General features: G+C 34.4%; 1 protein-coding gene across 8 annotated transcripts in view; it reads right to left on the bottom strand.

The window, feature by feature from the left end:
• Window positions 1-14,162, bottom strand: part of SUCO (SUN domain containing ossification factor) — a 92,843-nt gene that overhangs the window by 42,357 nt on the left and 36,324 nt on the right. For 5 of the 8 annotated variants that reach the window (XR_013174095.1, XR_013174096.1, XM_077156989.1 and 2 more), the window contains exons 7-9: window positions 1,817-1,940; window positions 773-909; window positions 219-286 (exon numbers count right to left, since the gene is read on the bottom strand). Coding sequence is in view for 6 of the 8 variants with exons in the window: in XM_077156989.1 (XP_077013104.1) it covers window positions 219-286; window positions 773-909; window positions 1,817-1,940 (329 nt within the window). In the remaining 2 variants the exon portion in view is untranslated. The remainder of the gene's footprint in view (window positions 1-218; window positions 287-772; window positions 910-1,816; window positions 1,941-14,162) is intronic. The other 3 variants (XM_077156987.1, XM_077156991.1, XM_077156992.1) reach the window with 1 other exon arrangement.

Genomic DNA, 14,162 nt, shown 5'->3' with positions numbered 1-14,162 from the left:
ACTTTATCAGATCTGTCAGTTTGTTTTTTATGATCTCCTTAAAAGAAAAGACATGTGGATCCCACAACCTAAGATAAGTATGAAAGCTATAGTATTGGCACCAACCATCATTAATGCTTATTAAATAACTATATAAATAAATCAATCTAACCTCAATATAAAAGTTCAACATAATATGTAAATATACAGAATATATTTAAAAATTTTATAATACTTACCAAATTTTAGTGCTGCAAGGGTTCAACATATAAAGATCCATGTTTTCTATAAGAATAGCAGATGTGCTCTATTTAAAAACGGGGGGAAAACAGGGAGGTAAATTAGTTAAGAAAAAATAAAATTTATTTTAACTATAAAGCATTCTAGGTTTCAGTATTTTTAGTTACTAAAATACACCTAAGACTCTCAATACTCATTTGGGAAAAAAAAAACAAAAAGTGGCTAAAATTCACCAGTTATGGCTAAAGCATTCAATTAGCCTTATAAAAAATTAAAAATTCAATTCTCTGTTAATATAAAGGAAAAATAATTTTCTATTAGTTATTTCTTTTTAAAAATTTCATACATTTTTAAAATTGAAAAAATATGGAGTAATATCTCAATAAAACTAATAAAGAATTCTGAAATAAAAATGTCTTTAAAAGCATAATCCCTCATTTATTAGTGAATTAGGAAAACAGCATATATTGAAATATAGCTCCCAGCAAACCACTGTCTATATTTAATGGTCATTAGTTTCCTATATGTGTTGAAGAATTTTAGACTTACGTACCTTGGCTTCCGGATTAGCTGCCAAAATTTTGGCACCACATTCTACTGAGGCATAATTATTCCGATTTTTTTGGACCTTCTTGGTGGCATGTTGACCCCCATTAGAAGACAGATGCATTGACTGACCTGCAGATAAAGCTTATTATAAACATTTTATATGGTGATTATCATGGAAAATACTCCAGCAACATAACGATCTCAAAAGCAATAGGCTGCCTTCTAGAGAACATGTTTTAACGCTTAAGAGAATATTTTTTAAATCCCTAAGAAATTCAAAATGTTTCACTTCAATATCTTTAACATACCCCAAATATTTAAACTACAAAATTCACACTACTTAATTTACGTTTAAGTGGTATAATTTACAAAATGAAGTTCGTCCACAAGAATGAAAGTTTTTTGGATATATACTTCATTAAGGATCAATGCTACCTTTCTATCTTTAACCCCAATATTAAGAATTCTGAACTCTTGAGATTATACAAAAATAAATGAAAAAAATATACTTTAGTCCAACTCTACAGATTTTAAGAGTAAGTGAGAGGTATGAAATCCAAGCCTAAAGCAACAGCTAAAAGAGTGGAGGTTATTCTGATTTATTAAAAGCATTATGACTCAGAACTTTCCATGCTTCAATTTTCTTTTTTTTAATTGAGATGAAAATCATTGATCTGCTGTCTTTATCTTATTTCATCCTCTATAATAATTTTCAAGAACACATTTTAATTCAGATTAAAACTAGGTATATAATGAAACATAATACCATACATAGATAACTATATGTATAACTATACAATTATATATAAAGTATATATATTTGTATAACTATACAATTATATATAGTGTGTATATATATATGTATAACTATACAATTATATATAAGTTACATATGGATGAGTAATGAACAGCAATTTAATGTTTCACCTTTAAAAATTTCATAAGTTTTATTTTATTGTACCAATTAAAAAAAGAAAAGTATATTTAAAACACTTCTTTAAATAAAAATTAAAAAACAAAATAATCAAAGAATCCAGTGCTTGCTCACTCTTTTCCTTTTCTACTTCCATAACTTTCTTCTTCCATTCATCAAATGTTGGAATATCTTCTGGATCTTTGGGACTTGTTACAGATGTTGGGTCAATTTCTCCTGGTTTTGAATAATCAGAACTCTGAAAGAAATGTCAAAATGAACAGATTTCAACTTTCAAACATAGATTAATAAATTACAAAAGTGAGTACAAATGCTTTTGTCAAATTAAAGCCTTAATTTTTGAACACATGATATATAACATTTTGGAGTGGAAAAATAAAAAGAGTTCATACCTTAACTTAAGTACTGTATTACAGGTGACATTACTCAGATGCTAGCAATATGAATGTGTTATAAAAGACTATATCCTTAGCCAACAATTACTCAAACTCAAAGTGTACAAATTAATAAATACCATAGTTGAACTGTAACCACTTTAAAACCTAAGTTAAAATAATGCACACATTAAAGGAAGTTTGATTGTAAACGTTGTATATCGTTTTCATAAACTCCTTAATGAGAAGTACCGTGTACAAAAAAATGTAGGTGGACTTAAACCTAAATGTGAAAATAAAAACTTTATAAGAAAATATATTTAAAAAAATCTTTATAACTAAGGGTAGAAAAGGATTTAACAAAATGCAATAAGTATAAATCATTAAAAAAAAACCCATCTTATATATTAGCTAGAATAGAATAAAGTAAATCAAATATATCAAAAGATCATAAGCAATATGAAACAATAGGCCACAAAGTTAGAGAAGTATCTATAATACATTCAACAAACAGAATTATTGTCAACTATAAACACCTCCTATAAATCAATAAGGGGGAGGGAACAAAGAACATGAACAACATATTCAGCAAAGAGAAAATAAAATGCTGTTAGTAATAATCAGGAAATGCAAATAAATCCACAGAGATACCATATAAATTATACCTGATGCAGGTATAAGTGTGGGTCTGTGGACAAGTGTGGCATGTTTGTTGAGCCATGGGAAATCGATCAGACTGATTAAGATAGTTTTAAATCTAGTTATATTAAGTGAAGATGCTTTATTTATTTTGACACAATAATCCCATCCCTACATATAAACGTCAGAGAAACTGCACGTGTCTAAGAAAACAGGTATAAAATGTTCACTGTAACACTTTTATAATAAAATATTAGCAACAACCTAAAATTCATTAATTGAAGAATGGATAAATTTTGGTAGTGTACAACATAAGAGAGCAATGCAAACAATGAATGGGTAAATCTCAAAAACAGCTGAGTAAATTAATAGCTAAGGCAGGAAAGATGCCATTTTATATTGTTTGAAAATATACCAGACATAGATCATTGTTTATAGTTATAAATATTTGGAAAAGTTTTAAAAGATGCTCGAAAAGGAAAAAAAACCCATCAAATTCAAGATTTTGGTTATGACAGATGAAACATAATAGGGGAAGAGTATACAATTCAACCTATAATTTTTTTCCCTACGTTAAATACACAAATATTCATTCTATTAGTCAATTATTTCTATATTCCTAAAACAACATATATTCATTAATAGTAACTTAAGAAGTATACAAAATCTATTTTGACAGCTAACTGATAAACAGTCCATGTCTCATTTAGTATACATTTTCTATTTGAAGGCATATATATCCATAACTTCTCGAAATATAATTTATTTTTTTCTTAAAAGGAAGTAGGACCATTTCCAAACCTCCCTTTTAAAATGTATTTATTTATTTTGATTTTGAAAAATAACTTAATACGAAACAGCAATAAATTCCAAAGCACACCACAACAATTAGTTGCAGAACAGATTTCAGAGTTTGGGATGGGTCACAATTCTACAACTTTAGTTTTTATTTCTAGCTGCTATAAGACACTTGAGATGAAAAGAAATATCAATATAATGTTCAGCGGTCATACTCTCATTTGTTAAATCCTATTTCTCTGTTATAAATGCCACCTTCTCCTTTGATCTTTCTCCCAATCTTTAGGGGTATATGGGCTATGCTCATTCTAATTTTCTCATGTTGGAAACGGCTGTTGATAATACGGGATAGGGTATGGAATTACCCTATTATGGAGAGGCTGGTCCCTCTGTGTTTCAGGACTATCTCTAGAGGTTGCAAGTTTCTGGAAAGTAATCATAAGGCATGGAATCTTTGTAAAATCTCAGATAGAGACCTCAGATAGGTGCTCTTTAGGGTTGGAAGGAATGGTTTTGTTTGAGGTTTGGCAAAAAATGATAAATAGCAATATCTAGCTGAAGCTTACATAAAAGCAGCCTCCACAGTAGCCTCTCAACTCTATTTGAATTCTCTCAGCCACTGATACCTTATTCTTTTCCTCTTTTTGGTCAGGAAGACATTGTCGATCTCATAGTGCCAGGGCCAGGTTCATCCCTAGGAGTTATATCCCACTTTGCCAGGGAGACTTTCAATCCTGGATATCATGTCCCATGTAAGGGGGACAGTAATTATTTTACTTGCAGAGTTAAGCTTAGAGAGAGAACACATCTGAGCAATAAAAGAGATCCTCTGGTAGTAACTCTTAGGTATAACTATAGGCTAAGATTCTCTGCTACATAAATAAGCTTCACAAGAGCAAGTCTCAAGATCAAGGGCTTGGCCTACTGACTTGAGAGTCCCTAACATTTGAGACAGTATCAGGGATTTCCCTAGTGGCAAAGTTTAACAATTCCATATTTTTCTTTCCATTTGTTCTAATTTGCTAGCCACCAGAATGCAATATACCAAAAACGAATGGGTTTTAAATAGAAAATTTAATAAGTTGCTAGTGTACAGTTCTAAGGTTGAGAAAAGGTCCCAATTAAACAAGTTTATAGAAATGTTCAATTACAGGCATCCAGAGAAAGATACCTTGATTTAAGAAGGCTAACGACATTCAGGGTTTCTCTCTCAAGTGGAAAGGTTTACAGAGAATATGGTCAGGGTCTCTCTCTCTTCTGGAAAGGGACATGGCGAGCACAGAGTCATCTGATAGCTTTTTCTCCTAGCTTCCTGTTTCATGAAGCTCCCTGGGAGGCATTTTTCTTCTTCATCTTCAAAGGTTGCTGGGTCACGGACGCTATGCTTCGTGGTGCTGCAGCATTCTCTGAATCTCTCATTCTCTAAAATGTTTCCTCTTTTATAGGACTCCAGTAAACCAATCAAGACCCACCCAAATGGGTGGTGACACATCTCCCCTAATCCAGCTTAATAACTATTCTTGATTAGGTTACATCTCCGGGGAGATGATCTAATTACATACAGTACTGAATAGGGATTATTCTGCCTCTACAAAATGGGATTTTGATTAAAACATGGCTTTTCTAGGGTACATACATCCTTTCAAACCAGCACACCATCACTCAAGGGAGTTTGCCAATACTTTTTACTTATCTGCTCAACATACTCTGGGATATACCTAGGCATTACATTAAACTATACAGAATTATAAGCCCTCATTTCCATTCTGGGCTCAATACGCTTGGGTTTTGTAATTGATCTATGCTGACAGGTTGAGTTAGATTAGATGTGATAGAAAATTTAGGTTTTAGACAAAATAAATCCCTCTTTCTTTGGTCTCATACGAGTAGGTGAAGTTCTAAAAAACAATGTCCTCCTTACCTCGAGTTCTGATTTACCTTAGTCCTGACCCAATCGGCTTCATTCTTTTCTTTAATTAAAACCTGATATCTTTTTCAATTTCCTTACCCCACCTCCCTTTAAGATTTTGTGGTCTCCACACAACTTACATTTAGGCATGTTATGTAGAACAGCAGCTTTGAAAGGTTATTAGTCAAGGTGTGCCCAAAGTAAATAAGAGTGGGCCTTAATCCGATATGGCTGAAGTCCTTATAAGAAAAGGAAACTGGACACAGGACGAGGAAGACACAAGGAGCAACCAAAACTGGAATTCAACAGAACTCACAAGAGAAAGGAGATGTCACCATGTATGTTGCTATGTAACAGAAAAGCTAAGGACCAACCATCACTTGACAGCCAGCCCAAGACACCAGTCTTCAGGAAGAAAGCATTGCCTTGCCTATGCTTTGAAGCTTTCCTTAGAACCTGTGAAATTGTTAGCCAATACACTTGTGTTGTTAAGCCAACCCACTGTATGGTATTTGTTTTAGCAGCTAGGAAACTAAAGCAAGATCCATATTAAAAAGAATAAATATGGGGTGATGCGATGTTGGCTCAACAGGCAGAATTCTTGCCTGTCATGCCACAGACCCAGGTTCAATTCTCAGAGTCTGCCCAGGTAAAAAACAAAGAATAAATATGGAGGAACTTCCAAGGGAAGCTGGAAGAGTAGAGGAGTTCATTCCTTCTCCAAGGTCAGCTACTGAGCAGTCAGAAACTACCTGAAACGACTGCTCTGGGGCTCTGAAAGCCAGATGAGCACTGTGCAACATCCATGGAAGAGCAGAACAAAGAGACTGAGAAACTGGTGAAAAACTGAGGATAACTTGCTCCACCATGGCTGCTGACACTCCCGCCCCGACTCTTGAGGCAAACAGCCTCAGGTCCAGGTCCCTAGCTGGCTGGTTCCTATGGATGGATAGGGAATGGAAGCCCACCTCCCCAAAAACTGGAATGGGAGGGGGGAGATTTATAGATTCTGGTCCACAAATTTAGACCACTGGATTCTATTGTTTTAGCCCACTCCAGACAAGGGCCACCATGCCACTGTTTGAATTCTACCTCTTATAGGGTCAGGCTGGCAGATGCCTAAAAACACTGCCTTCTTAGGGCTGCAGGGAATAGCTAGCCAAAGAATACCATCTGCTAGGCAGGCCAGGAAAGTGTAGTCTCAGAGAGCTGACAAAAAGGCTTTTCATTGTTATTTCCTTACCCCAGGACCCTTTGAAATTGGTCTGCGCCCCATCCATGGAGTCCTGGCAGGGAAACATTGACAAATCAAGTGTTGAAGAAAAGGCTTAAAATAAAGACAATCAACAATAAAATCCTACACAAGAGAAACTGACCTTCAGGGTAAACTCATCAAGATAATCAGATGCCCAGTTATCAAAAAAAATTACAGGTCACACTAAGAAACAGGAAGATAGAGTCCAGCAAAGAACAAATTAAAAAGTCAGAGGATACAGAATTTGAAACAACTCATCAAAGAACTTCAAACTAATCTCCTATATCAATTCAAAGAGGTGAAGGAAAACATGGATATCCAGCTAAAGGATAATAAGAAGACAATAAGTGAGCATAAAGAATATTTAAAAAGTTTAAAAGAAATATAACAGAAATTATGGGGATGAAAGGCACAATAATGGAGATTTTAAAATACCCTAGAAGTATACAACAGCAAATCTGAACAGCAGAAGAAATAATCTAGGACCTGAAAGACAGGACATTTGAAATTTCACAGACAGAACAAACAGCACAGAAAGAATGGAAGAAATTGAGCAGGGTAGTAGGGAATTGAATGACAGCATGAAGCATGCAAAGATACACATCATGGGAGTCCCAGAAGGAGAACAGAAGGGAAAAGGGGCAGAAAGAATATCTGAGGAAATAATGACTGAAAATTTTCAAACTCTCTTGGAAGATATCAATATACATGTCCAAGAAGCTCAATGTACTCCAAAGAGAACAAATTCTAAGAGGCCTACTCTGAGACACATACTAATCAGAATGTCAAATGCCAAAAAAAAGAGAGATTCCTGAAAGCAGTAAGAGGAAAGCAATTTGTCACATACAAGAGAACAACAATAGGATTCAGTGCCTATTTCTCAGCAGAAACCACGGAGGCGCAAAAGTAGTGGTATGATATATTTAAGGTACTGAAATAGAAAAACTACCAACCAAGAACTCTGTATGGCAAAACTATCCTTCAAAAATGAGGAAGATTTAAAATATTTACAGATAAACAGAAACTGAGAATTCGTCAACAGAAGGCCTGCCCTACAAGAAATATTAAAGGGGGTTTGGCAGGATGAAAGGAAAGGCAAAAGAAGCTTGAAGGAGAGTGTAAAAATGAAGATTACCAATAAGAGTAACTACAAGGTAAAAAGACAGACAAAAATAAGATATGTCATATATGATATATAAAATCCAAAGGATAATGTGGTTGAATTAAGTATTGCCTTTACAGTATTAACACTGAATGTTAATGGGTTAAACTCTCCAATCAAAACATACAAATTGGAAAATGGATATAAAACTATGATCCATCTATATGCTATCTACAAGTGATTTACCTTATACCCAAAGACGACAAATAGGGTAAAAGTGAAAGACTGGAAAAAGATATACCATGCAAACAGTAACCAAAAAGGAGCTGAGTTAACTATACTAACATATGACAAAATAGACTTCAAAACAAAACTGTTGTAAGGGACAAAGAACACTACATATTATTAAAAAGGGCAATGTGCCAGTAAGAAATAACAATCATAAATATTTATGCACATATTTAGGGTGCCCCAAAATACATGAAGGAAACACTGGCAGAGCTGAAGGGAGAAACAGATGTCTCCACAATAATGCTAGAGATTTCAGTACAGCATTCTCAACAATAGATAGAACATCTACACTGAGGATCCATTATGATTAGGAAACAGAGAACTTGAATGATATGATAAATGAACTAGACCTAACAGACACATACAGAACACTGCACCCCAAAACAGCAGGGTACACAATCTTCTCAAGTGCTTGCAGATCATTATATAGGATGGACCACATGTTAGGTCACAAAACAAGTCTCATCAAATTAAAAAAGACCAAAATTATACACAGCACTTTCTCTGACCATAATAGAATGAAACTGGAAATCTGTAAAAAGGCAGAAAACCGAAAAACTTAACAAATATATCTTAACAAACAACACAGTCTTAACAATCAGAGGGACAAAGAAGAAACTGCAAGAGAAATCAGTAAATATCTTGAGACAAATGAAAACAAGAACTCAACCAATCAAAACTTACAGAATGCAACAAAAGCAGTCCAGAGAGGGAAATTTATAGCCGTCAACGCCAAGATTAAAAAAAGAACTAATAAAATAGAAGACCTAAATGCACACATGGAGGAACTAGAAAAAGAACAGCAAACTAAACCCAATGCAAGTACAAAGAAAGAAATAAGAAAGATTGGAACAAAAATAAATGAAATTGAGAATTAAAAAACAATACAAAAAAAAAAACCAAAAACCCAACACAGAGAGTTAACAAAACCAAAAGTTGGTTCTTCGAGAAGATCAATAAAATTGCCAAACCCTGAGCTAGACTGGCAAAAAGAGAGAAGGTGCAAATAGACAAAATCAGAAATGAAAGGACATTACCCACTGTCAAACATGGCTAGAAGTTCTAGCTAGAGCAGTTAGGCCAAAAAAAAGAGAAAAGTAATAAAAGCTATCTATGCTGGTTTGAAAGGATGTACGGACCCTAGAAAAGTCATGTTTTAATCTAAATCCCATTTCGTAAAGGCAGAATAATCCCTATTCAATACTGTATGTTTGAAACTGCAATCAGATCATCTCCCTGGGGATGTGATTAAATCAAGAGAGGTTGTTAAACTAGATTAGGTGATGACATGTCTCTACCCATTTGGGTGGGTCTTGATAAGTTTCTGGAGTCCTATAAAAGAGGAAACATTTTGGAGAGAGCAGAGCAGAACGACATAGCCACAAGAAGCAGAGTCTACCAGCCAGTGACCTTTGGAGATGAAGAAGGAAAATGCCTCCCGGGGAGCTTCATGAAACAGGAAGTCAGGAGTAGAAGCTAGCAGATGATGCCATGTTCGCCACGTGCCTTTCCAGATGACAGAGAAACTCTGACTGTGTTCGCCATGTGCCCTTCCAGATAAAAGAGAAACCCTGAACTTTATCGGCCTTCCTGAACCAAGATATCTTTCCCTGGATGCCTTAGACTGAACATTTCTACAGACTTGTTTTAATTGGGACATTTTCTCAGCCTTAGAACCATAAACTAGCAACTCATTAAATTCCCCTTTTTAAAAGTCATTCCATTTCTGCCATATTGCATTCTGGCAGCTAGCAAACTAGAATAGCATCCAAATTGAAAAGTAAAACCTTTCCTATTGGCAGATGACATGATGCTATATATAGCAGCCCAAAAATATCTATAGCAAAGTGGCAGGATACAACATCAACACACAAAAATTATTAGTCTCTCTACACACTAATAATGAGCAATCTGAAGAGGAAATCAAGACAAAAATTCCATTTATAATAGCAGTAAAAGAACCAACTATCTAGGAAGGAATTTAACTAAGGATGTAAAACTACACAGAAAACTACAAAACACTGCAAAAGAAAATTTTTTAAAAGATTTTTAAAAGAAAATCAAAGATCTACATAAATGGAAAGACATTTCATTTCATATTTTGGAAGACTAAATATCAATATGCCAATTCTACCCAAGTTGATTTACAGATTCAAAGCAATCCTACTCAAAATTCCAACAGCCAATTTGCAGTAATGGAAAAGCCAATTACCAAATTTAATTGGAAGGGCCTTGAATAGCCAAAAACATCTTGAAAAGAAGAATGAGGTTGGAGGTCTCACATGTCCTCCATGTGATTTTGAAACACATAACAGAGCTACAGTGATCAAAACAGCATGGCACTGACATAAAGATAGATATATTGCCCAATGGAATTGAACTGAGAGTTCCATCTTCTGGTCAGCTGATTTTCAACAAGGCTACCAAATCCATTTGATTGGAATAGAATAGTCTCTTCAACAAATGGTGCTGGGAAAACTGGATATCAATATCCAAAAAAATGAAAGAGGACCCCTATCTCACACTTTATACAATAATTAACTCAAAATGGATGAAATAAAAGAGCCAGGACCATAGAATTTCTGGAAGAAAATGTACATATATATCTTCTAGATCTTGTACAAGTAGGCAATAGTTTCTTAGACTTTATATCCAAAGCACAAGCAACAAAAGAAAAAATAGATACACTGCTCCTCATCAAAACTGAAAACTTTTATGCACCAAAGGACTTTGTCAAGAAAGTGAAAAGGCACCCTAAACAATGGGAAAAAATATTTGGAAACCACATACCCAAAAAGGGTTCAATATCTAGAATATATAAAGAAATCCTACAACTCAACAATAAAAGGACAAACAACCCAATTAAAAAAAATGAGCAGAAGACTTGAACAGACATTTTTCTAAGGAGGAAAAACACAGGCTAAAAAAGCACATGATAAGATGGCCAACATCACTAGCTATTAGGGAAATGCAAATCAAAACCACAATAAGATATCATTTGACACCTACTAAAACGGCCACTACATATTAAAAAAAAAAAAAAAAGAAAGAAAAACTACAAGTGTTGAAGAGGATGTAGAGAAAAAAATAGGAACATTCATTCACTGCTGGTGGGAATGTGAAATGATGCCACTGCTGTGGAAGACAGTTTGGGAATTCCTCCAGAAGCTAAGTATAGAACTGCCATATGATCTGGCAATCCTGCAGTTAGCTATATACCCAGAAGAACTGAAAGCAGGAACATGAATAGACATTTGTGCACCAAAGTTCACAGCACCATTACTCACAAATGCCAAAAGATGGAAGAAACCCAAGTGTCCATCAACCGATGAATGGATACCCAAAATGTGGTATATACACACAATGGAATATTATGCAGCTGTTAGAAGAAATAAACTCCTGATGCCTAGGACAACATGGGTGAACCTGGAGGACATTATGTTGAATGAAATAATTAAGTCACAAAAGGATAAATACTGTCTGAGCGCACTAAAGTAAACTATTTATACTATGTAAACTCACAGACATGGAATCTAGAATATAGGTTACCAGGAGATAGAATGAGGCTAGAGAATGGGGAGGAGCTGCTTAATACGTGCAGAAATTTTATCTAGGCTAAATTTAAATGAGTGAAAATGGATAGAAGTGATGGTATCACAAGATTGTGACTATAATTAGCAGTTCTGAACTGTGTGTAAATGTGGTTGATAAGGAAAATTTAAAGTCATTCAGGCCACCAGAAGGAAAGCTAGGTTAAAACATGGGACTGTAAAAAATAAAATAAAATAAAATAAAAAAATAACCATGGGACTGTGTAACTCAGTAAATCTTGTGGTGGACAATGAATGAGATTAACGGTACAAATATAAAAAATGCCATCCAAGAACTAGAACAAATGTACAAAACTATTACAAGGAGTAAATAATAGACTGGTATATGGTAAAAAAAAAAAAAATGCACATATTACAAACTATGGACTATTGTTAACAGTAATATCTTTATATTCTTTCATTACAGTAACAAATGTACCACACCAATGCCAGGGATCAGTGATAATGGGGAATAAGGAGTATGGGATGTTTTAAATTCTCTTTTTTTTATTTCCCTGGAGTAATGAAAATGTTCGAAAATTAATTGTGGTGATAAATGTACAAGTGTGTGATGATAATGTGTGCCACTAATTGTATACTCTGGAGAGATTTTATGGTGTGTGAATATATCTAAAAAAAATGCATTTAAAAGAAAATGAAAACTACTGTATGATCTCAATAATACGAACTAATTAGAATAAGCAAACTCACAGAGTTAGAATCTAGAATATAGGTTACCAGGAGATAGAATGAGGGTAGAGAATGGGGAGCTGATGCTCAATTTGTACAGAATTTTTTATTAGGTTGATTGTAAATGTTTGGAATGATACGATGATAGATACGATGGTAGCAAATTATTACGAGTATAATTAACAGTGCTGAATTGTGTGTGAATGTGGTTGAAAAGATAAGTTTAGGGTCATGTAAGTCATTAGAAGGAAAGCTAAAGAATAAAACATGGATCAAACAGTGAACCCTGTTACAGACGATGACTTTGGTTAATAGTACAAATATAAGAATGCTCTTTCATGAACTATAACAAATGTATATCACTATTTGTTATAGTTTGCTAGCTTAGTTCAAGAAGGCCGATGATATTCAGGGTTTCTCTCCCATCTGGAAAGGCACATAGCGAACACAGTCAAAGTTTCTCTTTCGGCTGGAAGGGTATATGGCGAGCAAGGCATCATCTGCTACTTTTTCTCCTGGCTTCCTATTTCATGAAGCAAACCGGGAGGTGTTTTCCTTCTTCATCTCCAAAGGTTGCTGGCTTGTGGATTCTCTGCTTCGCGGTGCTACAGCATTCTCTGCTCTCTCCGAATCTCCTTCATTCTCCAAAATGTTTCCTCTTTTATAGGACTCCAGAAACTTATGAAGACCCACCCAAATGGGTGAAGATGTGTCGTCACCTAATCCAGCTTAACAACCACTCCTGATTAAATCACATCTCCAGGGAGATGATCTGATTACAGTTCCAAACATACAGTATTGAATAGGGATTATTCTACCTTTATGAAAAATGGGATTTTGATTAAAACATGGATTTTCTAGGGGACATATATCCTTTCAAACCAGCACACTATTATAAGCTATTAATAAAAAGGTGGTATATGGGAAAAAAAACTATCTAATGCAAACTACGGACTATAACTGTTCTTTCATTAACTGTAACAAGGGTATCATACCAATGCTAAGTGTCAACATTAGGTGGGTTATATGGGACAGGGGGTTTCATTTTGGAGTAATGAAAATGTTCTAAAACTGATTGTGGTGACGAATGCACAACTCTGTGATTACAGTGAAAGCCACTGATTGTATACTTTGGATGGACTGTACGGAGTGTGAATTTATTTCAATAAAATTGCTTAAAAAACAGAATGAAACATAAAAAAGAAACAAATGGGGATATGGTACTCATCACTTGGAACTACTATTTGAACCCATTTCTTTTGTTTTTGTTAAGTTCATTGAGTGGTTTCCATATCTTTTACTTATTTTTTTCCTGAAGGGAACCTCAGCTGCTATTATCAACACTTCAGGAAATTCTGTATCGGCCTCTACAGGAACGCAAAAAGAATTTAGAAGAAGAAAAGAAAGAAAAACTGCTATGTTGAGATAAGTGTTTATTGTAAGAACCACACTCTGAAATATAAGCTAATTCAGTTGTATTTTACATACAAGTAATGAAAGGTAAAATAATCCTTTAAATTAAGACTGCTTGAAAAGCCTAAATTTAATCACCTATTATTGAGTTAACTCATATTCTGAAGATTTTAAATTTAGTATTCATAACTTCCCCACAGCTCTCCAAGTAATTGCTTAAATAAGGACTAACTGGTATCTGGCATCAATAGTTGATGATGGCAGAAAAGCATTTAATTACAAAGGAGTTCTTACTTTAAACAACTCTATATACAGATATTAGAAACCACTTGTTCTCACAGAGCACAATTCATGTCAGTCCTCAAACATCATTAACTAATTAATCTCCCTGCTTTTATG

This window comes from Tamandua tetradactyla, chromosome 4 (genome assembly GCF_023851605.1).
Source record: "Tamandua tetradactyla isolate mTamTet1 chromosome 4, mTamTet1.pri, whole genome shotgun sequence".
NCBI classification, from domain to species: domain Eukaryota; kingdom Metazoa; phylum Chordata; class Mammalia; order Pilosa; family Myrmecophagidae; genus Tamandua; species Tamandua tetradactyla.
Note: the sequence above shows the minus strand (reverse complement) of the source record. Positions and strands in the feature narration are given on the sequence as shown.